This window comes from Acanthochromis polyacanthus, chromosome 7 (assembly GCF_021347895.1).
Source record: "Acanthochromis polyacanthus isolate Apoly-LR-REF ecotype Palm Island chromosome 7, KAUST_Apoly_ChrSc, whole genome shotgun sequence".
Lineage (NCBI taxonomy): Eukaryota > Metazoa > Chordata > Actinopteri > Pomacentridae > Acanthochromis > Acanthochromis polyacanthus.
The window spans coordinates 16881348-16896767 of NC_067119.1; the positions used below are offsets into that span (position 1 = coordinate 16881348).

Sequence of the window (15420 nt, forward strand, 5' to 3'; positions counted from 1 at the left end):
ACACACCTCATCAACTAATCTCAATTGATTCTAATTGAATGTAATTAAAATTCATTAAAACCTGCATGTCCTCACGCGATGTGATCAGTGATGACTAGTGTTAGCTTTATTGGTATAGTTGGTGTCATCTGGCCTAATTAGTCTGATATATGACCCTTGTCTGGATGCACAAATATGCATTTGCTGCTAAAAATTAAACTGTTACTGCAGATGATGCGCATTGATAGCTGACGTTCAAGTTCATGCCTCCAGACTTTTCTTTCTCTCTGCTGTCAAATTTATTAGATTTTCTTGAAATAATGCAAGTGACAGAGCTTTGGGTGCACAATTGATTTAAATTATTAATTAAAGGTAAAAATAGAACATAGGAGTATTTATGTCTCGAAGAAGAATTTTAAAAATGTATGCGTTTAACCTTGTGTGAAAGCAATGTACTCTCAAATATCTACTTTCTAAACAGTCCAAGGAAGGAATCTATTTCATGGCTTTTGGGGCTAAAACGTGGACAAAATGCCAAACTGATTCCTACATAAAAACCCTGAAGGGGACTGAATTACAAAGGTAAAAAAAAAAAAAGAAAAAGAAGAAAAGAAAAAAGATGCAGGACAGGGCAAAAAATGCTGAAAATTGCTAAAAAGGAAGATCGGTGGGCCAAAAGAAAATTAAGATTCACAGCGGGCAGTCAAGGGCATGCAAAGAAAATTATCCAGAGTGCTTCACTCAAAGGATCAAACTCAAACAAATATAGATGCACCAGTGCACAGGCATACAAAACATATACGCAGACAAAAAGAAAATGAACAGGAAAAGATCATTTTGAGGTTTGCCCTCTAAGCAAGCATTTGTCCATCTTCCTTTGTCATGTACTGTTTGCCACTTTGTATTTCCCAGGAGACATCAATCAGTCAGACTTCCAGGGCTATTAAAGGTGTTAGCCTTTTAGTAGTGGAGATTAAATGAACGTGATGGAGTATAAGTGGAAGAAACACACTGAACCATACATGCATTAAATCACTCTTTGACAAGCATGACTTCTCCAACATCTTCCCTCAGGACCATTACCATCAACCTTCCATACACTTCTTCAAACAAATCAGAATCATGCCAAATTAAAAACATTCTGGCCTTTCTGTTAATATAACAGTTTGGTTTTGTATAATTAATGATAATTTCATTTGACCCTCAAAACAGACACTAATAACTATCTTGCTACCAGTTTAAGGAAATCTCATTCACACTCTTCTGCTTACAAAATTTCAAAGTTGGCTGGTTTTAAATTCAGTCATTTAATCCTAATCAACATTTGAACAGAAATAGCATCATTGTTCATTCATTCTTATCAATGCAATTTCCTTTTAAAGCTGAACATCCAACTGCAAAATCATTCAGTCCTCAGGATAGTTGAGTGGGTCCTGATTCCAAGTCCAACTACCTGAAATTGTGGATAAGGTGTAACCCCCAGAACACCCTGCAGCTCTCATCTAGAGTGAATCATGATTTGTTTACTCTCTAAACTTGAAGTTTTGGTCTGCAGGCATCCCCATCAACCTATCCTCTCTATATCCTTCTCTCATTCCCAGAGAGCACCAAATCCTCCTCTTTAGTGTTCTATTTGAAGACTAGATTCAAAAGCAAAAACACATCCCTCATCCTCAGTTCTTCTTGGCACTTTCTCCCTGATCCCTATACTTTGTCCCCTACTCTTCCTCTCTTCAACCCTTCCCTTCTCCCTACTCCTCCCCTGGAGACATCAAATCCTTTCTTTTCTCTTCTCATCTGGAGATGAGGGGGAGAACTTCTTTCATTTACTCTTTGACTATTTCTGCTCCTCCTATTCCTCCTCTAAACCACTCAGCTCCGTTCTGTTCACCCCTTCTATGAGAACTACAAATCTGCCTGTCTTTGCTCTTGTTTAAAAGTGCATAATTTCGAAAAACAAAACAAATCCAAACAAAAGCTTATCTCATTTCACTTGCCCTCAACCACCTTCAGCAAATTCCCACAATAGCACCTAAATTTCTCCTCTGGCTTTGACTCTTTTTTTCCTCACCCTCTCTTTTTAGAACAAACTATTAAAGGACATAAACAAGAGAGAAGCTGGAATAATGGAAGAGAGTGGAACAAAATATGCACACTAGCAGACGACAGAAAAATGCCAACATACACTGCACTTAACTTGAGGTGCTCTTTTCCTGATATTTGTTCCAAAGGGTACTCAGAGCTGAGTGTGTCCCACAAGCCACCATGTTCTACTACTGCACCACAGCAGCTGTTGGGAATCATGAACCTACAGGCTGGCACTCGGACAAAATCAGTCAACGGGCATGAGGAAGTTGAAGCTGATGAGATGTTGGATTCAGAGTGAATAGGAGGCCTATTATTCATGCCAAATACTAGACAGATGGTTGATGTAAAAATCTGTTCTTCACTGGACTGATGAGACTAAAATCCTAAAACTAAAATCAGATACTGTCAAAATAAATATTGACAATTACTGGAGATTTTAGGAAATATGGTGCATTGTTTTGGCAGTCAGTGGACAGAAGTCACAATGAGCCACTTGACTTCTTGCCAATTCAGCAAACGAGATTACTGAGAAGGACAATATTTGAAGAACAAAAGGAAAGTATCAGGTGATAGTGTGGGTTGTAAACATGGTAAAAATTTAACTCTGGCCATTTCCAGTACTGACCCTTTATTTGTTTTTGGTTCAAATAAAGAAATTTGGAAGAACAAACAAGAAATACATAGTATGATGACAGAGAAAACATGAAATGTTTAAAACAAATTAACAGCAGCCAGTGCAATAAAACAAAACCATAATCAAAAACATTCTGACTTAGATCCCTAACTATGCAGAGAAATGTGGATCAGACACTATATAGATTGAGGGTATTTACTTGGAAACAACAAAAGCAGTCAATGATGGCATACTTGCAATTGTTTGACTCATTTCCTCTCTGCAAGTACTTCTGTAACTGTAGAGAAGAATGTCCCTTAATCTAGCAAAGATTGCTGCCTAAAGTCAATTTGTATCTTCACTTTATTCCCAAGAACAATGAATGGCATTACCCACCATACATTTCTGTACATTGTTTTTTCATTGGGTTCAATTAACCAAAGGGTCTGTAGAATGTCCTTAAACTGTAAGATAATAAAATACAGCAATTATATTCAAGGCATTAAAACACCTATAATTTCAGATGCAAGGATTCCATAGGATATTCTGCAAATATATGTTAACATCTAAAATAACAGAAAAGTTGAGTCGCATCTTATCTCATTATGATGCATTTGTTCCCTTGAGAGGCAAAATGGCAGAAAAAAAGCAAATGGAGAGAAGGAGAAAAATGAAAAAGGGGTGTGAACGACAACAGGGAAGATCAAGAATGATAGCATGACAGAAACTGAAAGCCCATGAAGAGATTCCGAATGAGTAAGGTTAATAGCAGCGTTATCCTCCAAACTTGAGGAAGAGAAGGCATGAGCGTCCCTTATCATTTCTTGTCCTCATACTCTTCATCCTCTCATGCTGAGAGGACCGAAGTAGATGGGTAAAGGAAGGATGATCAATTACGAACTGTGAACTCCCCCTCAGTGGGGCTGTCTGACTGTTGGCTGTAGATAAAGCAGAGTTATGACAACCATACAGTACCCCCTCATCCATAATAATCCACAGGGAGGGAGAGCACTTTCACACATAGGAATATTCATTCACCAGAGAACTAGTACTAGAGGACATTACATATGACAAATATTGTCACCACTCATCTATTTTAAACACTCGGCTAGAGGACTTCATATAGCCCGAGGAATATTATGTCGACATCAGAATAATTTGTGACTAAAGTTCAGTCTTGATCTTCAAAAGTTATTCATGAAGACTTTGGTTAAATTATCTCAAGGCATTTATGATTTTTAGGACAGTTGAAAGCAAGCTAGTGAGACATGGACAGGAATAAAAGGAGACCCATCAAGCTTCTTCATGCATGCTCCAGCTGACTTAGAATAACCATAAATTTGTAATCTAACTTGATTCCTGCACTTGTTTCTCTTGTAAAAATTATCCTGCAAGTAAAGTGTCACATCAGGTTCCTCAGTACTTCATGATTACCTGACTGTTACTTACACTATTCTGTGCCCCTTTCAAGTGTCATCAAAAACTTAAAAATATTCATTCATCAACAACAAACCAGAGAGAATACAAAAAAGAGCAACTGATGATTAAGTGATGAAGTGTTCATTAGTTTGTTTTTCCATCTGACATATTTTTATGAGATAATCACTACTTAGTGATTAATTAAGACAGTATCTTCCACTCTGTTCTCTTAATTCATTATTGTCCACCACATATTCCCAGATTCTAAGTCATTAAAACTACTCATTATCAATTCATCAATTATCTGGCAATTTCTGATTTCTTCCTCACTTGTTTCAGTAGCTACTCACAATTCTGGAACCATATTGCAAATTGTACCTGAACACCAACTGGAATGTCTAAACTTTCAGAAAGTTTCATGTGTACAGGCAGCACAAGAGGAGAGAGATACACGGATTTAGCCCTTCTGTTCTGCCTATAACCCAGTCTGTTGTCTTTGTAGCTTACTCGCTTTATTCGACAACTTACACTGCAGCACGAGATTTCTTTGAAAAACAAGAGAAAGTGATGCAGAGTCTGGCCGTATAATGGCTAAAAAACAGGAGTTCTTCGATCTTACGCTGTAGTACAAAGGGGCTAAGTATGTTCCAGAAAGGTGAGGCATGTGTAAAGAGCTAAACTAGCTGATTTTACTTAACTGTACAAACACTGCTTGGTGCAATGGCAAGTGTTTAGAATGTGTGGGGGTTGAACCTAGTCGTTGGTTTCTTTTTGCATGTTTATTTAGTTTTCCAAGACATGCACGGTTGGTTAAATGATGAATGTAAATTGGCCAAAAGTGTGAGTGTGTACATGCATCCCCGTCTGTCTCTTTGCATTAGCCCTATGATAGACTTATGCATCATATACCGCCTCTCCCTCAGTGCCATCTGTGATAGGCTCAAGCCCTCCACAACCCTCCACGAGGTAATAGATGTATGGATAGTCACTACAAACACACCTAACAGAATGCCTATAAACTTATATTACTGTACTACCAGAGAAACTCTTGTTCTTTGAGTAAGAATGGTCAGTCACATGGTTGGAAAAAGAGTCTCTTTTTATGATGCATGTCCTGCAAATGATGGCAGAAGAGTTTTATATGAAAGAGAAAAACTAATCTGTACTTTTTGCCGAGATTGCATTGTGAAATGGCCTTTTACAGACCCTCCAGAAAAACGCGGGCAAAAATCCTTGATTATGCAAATAAATATGCAGGGTTTTTATGCCATTTTATGCGGGGAAATTGCGGAAAGTTGCAAAGTATGTGAATAGTTGTGAAATATGCAAAAATATGCGCGATTCACCTGCCGTCTGGCCGCGGAGGGATGTGTCCTCTAATCAGACACTGGGACTGCTGCGGGGTTACTGGACTGACAGCCTGTGCTTTGAGAGGGGGAGAAGCTCACAGCAGCACCTGCTGCTTGTTGAGGACAGTAACTGCAGAATGATCCGAGTTTTCCTGTCAGTCTCCAAAACGGCAGAAAAAGTCGCTACATTTGTGGCTAGTCGCTTTTGACAAAAAAGTCGCTAGGACGCTTTGGAAAGTTGCTAGATTTAGCGAGAAAGTCGCTAAGTTGGCAACACTAGCGCCGTGCTCCGCATTGTCAGCACGTGCTTCTAGTGTGAGTGTGAATGTGCGAATTGATGACGTCAGGCAGGACGTCACATAAAAACTCACTCACAACTCCATTTATATTGGTTATAGTTTTCTCATTTTATGCGGAAATTGTGAAATCAAGCGGGACCTGCATATTTCTCTTTTTTTTCGTGGAAATGTGAGATTCTTGCGGGAATTATGCGCTGTTTTGCGGGGATTATGCGGCCTTTTGGGAAATAATTGACCCCCGCATAATCAGCGGCATTTTGGTGATTAATGCGGGAATTCATGCGATCGCATAATCGCGTTTTTCTGGAGGGTCTACTTTTATACATATTTCGGGATCTCACATTTCTGTCGTATTCGTCTATTGTTCAAACGTTAACAACTGAGTGCACATCAGGCAGCCAGACTACATTTCACCACTGATTCCTCAAAGGCAGCAGGTACAAAGTGTTACAGGCTACATGCTGCTAGACAGACACACAGCTTGTACTATGACATGTTACGCCTTGCAGGAAGCTAAGCAAAGAGAAGGTCACAACCAGGAAGTCTGAAGACGCCTGACGGGACGCAAAGTACAGTTTATTAGAGAGCTGGACGTAAATTTAGCCTAGCAGTCAAATAATGATAGACTGCTTCATGGGTTGCTTGACATTGCTGTCTGAAAACAGAGTGTACAAAGACATTCTGTCTGGAAAGTGCACTTTCTGTAATAAGTGACTGGTAAAGTCTCTAGTGTTACATATGAAATACACATTATACTAAGCTGTCTGTTTCAATTAGTAGAAGGGAGACAGCTAAGTGGCATAAAACTCCCAATATGACGTAAATAGCTAATGGAGCGCATGTTTTCTACAGATTTATCCGCTTTTTCACCTCCGATAATTCTACTGTCTTCATTAAAGTGCACAGCCGAGTCTCATTCATTTCCCTCACTCCCTAGAAGTATTAGCATTTGAGAAAATGCAAGAACAATTCTGAGGGGTTATTTGGGGTACTTAGAGGGGGAACTGTGGCACTGTTACTGCTGCCTCTCATCCATTTCAAATACAAAAAATGTAAACCTTCCAGTAGCAAGGCTGACATACTAAATGTGGACATCAGAGAAAAAAATGATTGGCGATCTCTGCAGCATCAATGAATGTAAAGCATACTAACTGTTGTATTAAACAGAAATACTTTTGTAGCATAACTGAGTAAGTAATCAGACTTACAAACCTTGTAGCATGTAGCAGCAATATTACAGTTAAAGGCTATGATGTGAAAATAGAACACAGAAAGAGAAATTACAGTACACTGAAGCGTCTCAGTGTCTTTTCAAGTTTTGAACTAAACTAGGCTTTCTGTTGTTCTGACAGTAATATCCGCTTGTGTATATGGTTGTGTGTGTGTGTTTGTGTGGCAGCACAGACCCCCTGTGGTGCCCTGCCAGTTCACTGTAATACCCAAGGCTACCAAGACACACTGTATTAGTGAGCAGCGTACATCCAACATTTGAACACACGCACGCACGCACGCACGCACGCACGCACGCACGCACGCACGCACGCACGCACGCACGCACGCACGCACGCTCAAACTCACAAATGTAGCTGATCCAGCTGGTTTTGTAAAAAGGCACTTCTCATAAAGCAAGATCAAAGAATGGTTCCTACTCAAGATTAATATGAAATCACACCCAACATTAAAGTTTAATCATGTTTCTCTTATGACCAGTAGTCACTCTGATCAGTGATTGTGAACATGGTTGAGATAAATCCACAGGAGGAAGGCTGTAGACTCTGAGGAGGAGGGGCGTGACTCTGTGGACTGTCAGAGCTTATGTGCACTCGTTAATCCAAAAAAGTCCGGAATATTCAAGTGCATAGTAACACAGAATTTGAACTGGGAGCAATATGCTCACATAAATGAATGCTTCCAAGGCCACTGTTGTCATCTCTGTAAAAAAAAAAACTATTGTTTATATATAACAGCTCTGTCTTTAATAAGCGGTGAGCAAAGAAATATATAACCTTTTACTGCATTCTTTTTGTCTGCGGTGCACTGAAGCCTGTGCTCATTAAAGTAATGAAATTGTCCTTGGTCATACTGGCTGTGATTTTAGATAAACTTATGTGACACAAAAGGAGTCAACAGCTTTGTAAGCTTCTCCTCTCACATGCAAACTTTGAAGACACCGAAAAGGTTAGAGAAGGTTCTGGATTTAAGGTCATAAATATTCCCAGGATAATTGAAACAATAAGGTGAACAGAAGGCACACCCAGTACAGGATCCATAAATCATTTCCATGACACTCACCTCATTAATCAGGATCCAGTGACAATCGAAGGCCACCAGGTTGGTCTCCACCACCTGCAAAATAACAAAACACACCAGCACAATTACCAACAAGACAAATAAAACAGGTGTCGGTAGAAATATTTAGGATTTGGATGGACTGGTCAAATGAACTGAAAATTAAGACAAGTTTTTTTTTGTTTTCAAAGGACACTAAGTTGCTGATTTTTATGGATATTTTTTGGCTTGGATAATGTGATTCATGGCATCTAAAGTGTGAATTGGAAGAAAAAGAACATTATGGAAATGTAAAAAGCTGAAACCCAGTGTGACGCTTGGCACACTGGAGGTGGAGAAAACTTGTATCAAAGGTACTCAAGGTATCAGTCAAAAAATCTTTTCAAACACATGCAAATATAGCAAAGCTGGCCTGTGTATGACAGTATCCTCATAAACATCCACACACACTTTCAGAAATCTCAATATTTAAGATTCCCTCAATTTACACAGATTAAACTTCTAAGTGGACTCGACTTTCTTCCTCTTGGTCTCTGCTGCTGCCTCTGAATCTCTCACACGCACACACACAGAGACACAAATACACGTTTTTGAGCACAGGGAAAAAAGAAAACTGTTCCCATGAATTGTTAATGGTGCAACTTAAATATTTATATGTGTCAACTCTTAACCAGCAACTACACAATTGTTAAACACTGCAGCAAGGACACTTTGAAATGCCACTGTCTATAACAGAGAGAAAGTGCAACTGCACACAAGGCAGAACCATTTGGAACTCCACATATGCCTTTAGTATATTTGCACATGCATTTCTGTTATCGTACCATCCATTTTCCTTCACATGGCAGCTGCAGCTTTCTTTAAATTCCTCTGTGCTCTTTTGCTTGAGCGGCTCATTTATTCTGTTATCTGTGAACTCTGTCGGTGTCAAACACCCCGTCTCAATCATTTTGTCTGACAATCAAGAGGATGACATTGTTCTACAGTGCTGCTTAGTCTCTCTGCTCTTCACTCCGCCCTTCTCCTTAAGTCTCCTCTACTTATCCACCACTAATACACAAGTGATGCACACGGTATGAGAAAAGCTCCTTCTCATCTCTGGAACACCACTCTTTAACACAGTGAGTGTAAGTGATTGAGTTTTGTGTATCAGTGCCATTGCTTTAGTTTTGCTTACTTTGGCCATTTGACAGTAAAAACGGACAGAAGCTACATTTTATGATGTAAATAAACATCACTTAAGGGTTGGTAAAGAACACATTTCTAAAGAACTGAATGGCAGAGTGCCATTACCTACAAAAATAGGAGTAAATAAGTGTTTGAAAGCAGTTCTCAGGCTGTTTTTCTTCCCTCAAATCAAACAGTGTTCACTTATTATCCACTCTCTGTTGCTCTCTGTCATCTGTACCTCGTCTGTTTCTTTTCAAGGCACATCACTCAATCTGTATCATGTACTTTTAAACACGGATGAGGGTTCAGTCTAGTTACCTTGCTTCTGACTCTCTTGTGTCATGAAACACTTGCCTCTGCCTCTCAGCTCTTTCGTCTTTCATTTTCTCCCTTCCAATCCCACCCTCTAATTTTTTCTTCTCTTAGCGTCGCTCCCGCCTCACCTCTCATCACATCGTCTCGGTCTTATTTGCTCACTTCTCACTCTGCGACTACTCCTCTTTCTTCACTCGTTCTCCACCCCCCTCCAATCCCAGTGAAAAAATACAGCGTAACTCGTATATTATTAGCTATAATTGCCTAGGTGACTATAGCGCAGTGTGTCATAAAACACTTTTTAGCCGTAAACAAAAGGCAACAGCTGGAGAGGGTGACAGAGCGTGGCTAATAGTGGTTTAATCTCCCACAGAGTCTCCATAAAACTTCATCATTATAACACAGACGGCTGCCGTAAAACACTGTCTGCAGAAAACACAGTTGCAACACAGACGACCAGTAAGCCAGGATGGAGAATGGTGGAGATGCAAAGTGCAATATTTTCCCTAATTTTTTTTTCTTTTTTTGTGAGCATCTCTGTTTTCTTTACTTCTACTTACTCCATCTTTGTATGGAAGCTCAAAAATAAATAATGTGAATCACCAGAAAACGGGGGGTTATTCATCTTTTTTATCCTCTCATGCTGTTTGTTGTTTCTATCTACTGGAGCATTGCAAAAACAGAAACAGCGAGCAGTGAAGGAAGGAGGAAGGAGAGAGAGAAGACCGAGGTTTAGCGAGCTCTTCTTGTTTCTCTGCCTGTTTGTCGTGCTGTCTGACTGTCCTTTTCCCATTCTCCTTTCCCTCGGTGCTCATTAAGATTTTAGACCATTCACATGGGATCATGGGTAAAATTCTGACTTTTGTATACATGGAAAAACAAAAAAAAAAAAAGTGCCTCTTTATTTGTGTGTAAAATAATGTAGATATGTTTGTGCTGATGCTGTTTGTTTGTATGCGAGTACTGGTGAGTGTTTCCACTTCTCCCATTATGACCTCCCTCTGGCATTGGTCTGGACAGATGTTTTAAGCTAATTAGTGAAAGGGCAGATTTGTAGCAGTAGGCATGACTCCTCAGGGGTTGAACCTCTCTCTCTGATACACACAAACACAAGCACAAAACATGCACAGCTACAATAATTACCTTTGCTTAAATGCAAAACTGCCTTGTCTGAGTGTGTCTGTGCCTGTGCATTTGTCCACATGCACAAACTGTCCAACTACCACAGACTTGCTAACAAATCAGTGCCATTACAGGATGTATGTAGGAGTCATCTGGGCATTATTCCCTTAATGCTTCGAGAGATTCTTCTGACCTCTTCTGACTGGCTCAACGAAAGCTTCATTTCTGCCCAGTTCTTTGGCTCTGAAGTCAGAAGATCACACAAAGAAAAAGAAAAAAAAACCCACAGCTCTGTCGTCTGGGATCAATCCAATCACCTAGTGTCATAATAAGTAAGCATTTCTCCAAGTTTGAAAGCAGACAGAGAGAAGTAAGACTGATGTGCAACATCATGCCACAGTGCACACCAGTCTTGTGTGAGTTTTATTGATTGGTCACGAGACAGTCACACATTATTTTGATCCTACAATGACCACAATGGTTATTTCTGGCAAATGGCGCCGTTAGCCTGACATGGTGCTCTCTCCAGTGTCGGATGTGACAAAAGAAGGCTAGATTTTGCGATACTTTACTTACTCACACATACACACGTAAATAAAAGCAAGCGCACACACATCAGTCTTTGGAGAACGGTGAAGCAAGGGCACAAGAATAACTCCAGAATGATGGTTTTTTTCTACAGTATGACTCAAACACTGTAACAATCTTTATTTTGTAAATTCGTGCATATGGTTGTGTTTGTATGTGTGAGAGGTTAAGAAACATTAATGTAAAAGCAGATACTGCCTGAGTACATTGTGGGGGAAGCCTGAAGAGGTAGAGTGGGCGTTGCTATTGAATAAAGTGCTCTAAATTAAAAATTAGTCGTGTCATTTAATTTCATGGGCTATTTGTGATCAAATTAAGCAAACAGCCTACCCTCCTCGTGAGATGTATGCAAGTTACACATTTAAACATGCAAGCACAAACTGTAACAATGTGTACAAGCACAAGGTTAGACATAGAAAAAATGAAAAGCACAGATCCACACCACTGCATTCTCTCCCATATTCCAGTCACTGCTGTATTATTTGTCCACTGAACAGTACTTTTGCTTGCTGTGCTTGGCATTTATTAATGCACTCACTGGAAACATCATGATATCAGGCTGGTCCATCCAAGTCTGCTTTTTGATCACTATAATTAATTTGTGTTTCTGTTTCTGCATATGAGTGTGTGCAGGGATAAAGTGTCTGCATCTGGGGCTTTAGTTGTGGGTGTATGATTACGGTTATCATCTCAAAACCATCACTCCACCTGCGTACTGTAAGAGGGAAGACAAATACACAGAGACAAATTAGAACATCTGAGAAATGGGAAGAAAGTGGGCACAGATGAGAGAGAAAAAGAGAAGCAGATGGAGAACAAATGCTGATTTAAAAAAAAAAAAAGAAACAAATGCTAAGTGTTTCGTGTGATACAAAACTGCAACTGTAACCAGTGCTGTGATGCCTTTTTTTGGATTTACAATTGATGATCTTTTCAGATTGACATTCTTTTTTTTGCCATTTTGCTGCAGAGGCTTAGTCAATCAAATACAATAATATTCGTTACCCGTTTTTGTTTTGTTTTACTCAATATGATGAAAATAAAAGTGAGGATTCGAAAGGCACAATCAGAAGTGGAACTTATTCAAGACACATTGCATAATTAATAAAATATACATGACACAATAACCACATTGTGTTGCATCCTAATGAAAGCTTTTCTGACCAATTTATTAGTAGAGATGGTGCTCGACAAACCCAGTCTCCACTTTCCTTTTCTGCCCTCTGGCATGGTTGTGCTCCTGTCAGTCCTTCTTTGCCTTTTTAAAGGCACATAATAGTTTCAAACATCTAGGCGTTACATGTCCCCACTCTCTTTTGTCAGTCTATGAGCTATTTAACCTCTCTTGCACATTCTTCTTTCATTTGCTTGTTCTCTCTTAACTAATCGGAGACTAATCTTTTCCCTAATGCCCAATGTTGCACATCCTGTTGCAAAACATATCATCACTTGAATACAAAATATGAAAAAGGAGTTTAACCTATTGTCCTTTCACATAATATTTATTCAGCCTGACTCTCCCTTTCATTCTTTCCCTCTCTCACCCTCCCGGTTCACGAACTGAGCATTTAGTGAACACAAACTGAAACATTTTCTTTCAGACGCATCATAACTGCTACATGTCATTGCCAAACTCACACTACTCCCACAGTGTGGCTTATGCATGTTTGATTGTGTTCCTGGATATCAAGTATGTGTATGCATACTTGTGTGCTCAAAGGAGATGATTGCAAGCAGAGGGTGGTACATAATGACATTGCTTTGCTCTATGGACTTACAGGCTTGGTGGAGGAGCACTGAGCTCAGACTAAAGACATGCAGAAGGGCACAGAAACAAACACAAGTGAATAGATACTTCAGTGACATGTGTTCTGCTACCAGCAAAACTGCTAAGACTGCTAATCTTTAGCCTCTTGTTTGCCCTTCCAGTACAATGCTGCATGAAAAAACAAATAATTGTGTATCCTGCACCACATACACTAACATGCATCACCACGACAACAGAATAGATGGTATCCAACGTATATGCATCTCCATATCTGGGATGTAACATGCATGATTGAAGCATTTTTCGGGGGGGGGGGGGGGGGGGGGGGGGTAGCATGATTCGTGTGATTTGTGTGCATAGTACAGACACACAAGGCACATCAGTAACATTTCCACAAGCCATGGAATGAATGCTGTTCCTAGACTGTTGGCTAGCACAGCAAATACACACAGCCAAGAATCAACAGTAAATAAATACTGTTCTGTTTCCAAGACATCTGTGTGTCTTGTCCACCGACTATGTGCATTTTCCATCAGAGTACCAGTGCCTTTTGAAAATGAAAGTGGAACTTTTGTCTTGAAAATATTAAAACTCTAGGAAAGCTTAAGTACATGGTAAATCTATTATAAAATAGTGGGGCCATAAAACATATGCAGTTACGATGATGTAGTGTAATGGCACACATTTTGATGAAGGTGCTTAACAATCAAGTTGAATAAATTGCATGTGATTAATAAATCCATTAAAAGAACAGCAAAATGTCTTCACAAAGGTTTCAGAAACATGTTTTGCAGCACCTCATGGCTATAAAAGGAAAATTTCAGACTGTCACATTGTACAATAAAAAAATAAAATATAATGCAGATCCTTCTGGCAAGACTGTTCAGTTATTCACAAGGGATAGGGAACTAGTTAAAAAAATATACTTGTAATCAGGTAGCTATAACTACATATTTAAATGAGAGAGATTGAATGATTTTGTCTGAGTTTATCAGTAAGCAGAGAGGTCAGACCGAACCGTAACTGTATGTATACTGTAGCAGCACAGTATGCAAATGGACACTTTTGTAATCAAGTCTTGGTTTTGGATGCACTGGACCGTACCATGACATGAGTCACGCGGGTATAAAAGGTCTGCATGGTTCTTCCCAACAACTAATGACTTTAAATCATTACCATTACTGTCTGTTTAATTAGTTTGACTCAACCGTGGTCACACACCACTGATCTACACAGTCTATGTGCTTGTTTTGCTCAACACAGAGGAAGGAAGGTGAAACACAGATATTGGAGTATGCAGAATGTGTACATACATATGTGGGTGTCCAGTCAAGTGTGTGACTTTTTTAAGCAATTGCACACAAAAATCATCTCTTTACAAATCCCATTTGATGAGATATTTCACTCCCCTTTCTTTCATGTGCACACCGACACCGAGCTGTCACACTCAACATGAGCCACAAAAACCTCATCTTGACAAGGTCTTGCCCTGCGCACCAACCCACCATACAAACCATTGGCATTATTGATCAATCCCTTGCTTTCTGATGAAAACAAGGGGGAAAAGGAGCAGCGGAGTCATTCACTTTTTTTGGCCTTTCAGCAGACATTTCTCGGCAGCAAATTCTCCCTCTCCATCTCTTGTGCTCCCTTTCTCCTTCTCTCTGTCTGACATATAATATAAAGCTTGGACAGCAAAGGTCTATGATAGTATGTGCTGTGATGGCAAAGGGTAACAGGGCCAACATGCCAGACATCTATCATCCTCAAACTGTGTATGTGTTTGCGTGTGTCTTATGTCTTGTGTGTACGCAAAACAACACCACACTCTGAGGGTATGTGTGTGCATGTCGGCCTTTTCAGTTTATCGATCAGACCACAGATCTGAACACTGCCAAATCCACAGAGGGGATGTATAACACACGCCCAGCACAAGTATGTGCGCACAACTGCATACATAGACCACAACCACTTACATCGAATGTGACGATACGCAACCTGACATTTAGATATGAATGGATCAATGGCTGGAACAAATAGAAGAAGCTGTCTTGATAGGTCCAACGTACATAAGTGTGCTTGCACTTGTGCATTTGTGTGACCCAGTGTGTGTGCTTTTTGCTGTTTTTTTATTAATTATAGATTTTTGAGCTGCTTTTTCCAGAAGTAAGAGGGACTAGAGGGGTTGCTTTCTTTCGTGAGAACTTTGTCTTTTTTCTTCACCACTAAACAGTAGGTAGTTACCTGCTGTTTAGTGGTGACAAAAAGTAAGAAAGTTCTCATTAAAGAACAAAAATCCAGATAGAAATAACTTGATACTGTGCTCAAACAAAGGCACTTTTCCTTCATTTTTTTCCCACATTACTATGCATGTACATAACCCATATTAAATATCCATCCATCTATCAAGTTCCCGTAGGA

The 15420-nt window shown here is 39.6% G+C and overlaps 1 protein-coding gene across 1 annotated transcript in view; it reads right to left on the bottom strand.

Annotated features, from left to right (window-relative positions):
• The window catches only part of grid2 (glutamate receptor, ionotropic, delta 2), a 537930-nt gene that overhangs the window by 170072 nt on the left and 352438 nt on the right, over positions 1-15420 (bottom strand). The window contains 1 exon segment of the mRNA XM_051950360.1: positions 8040-8093. Coding sequence (XP_051806320.1) covers positions 8040-8093 — 54 coding nt within the window.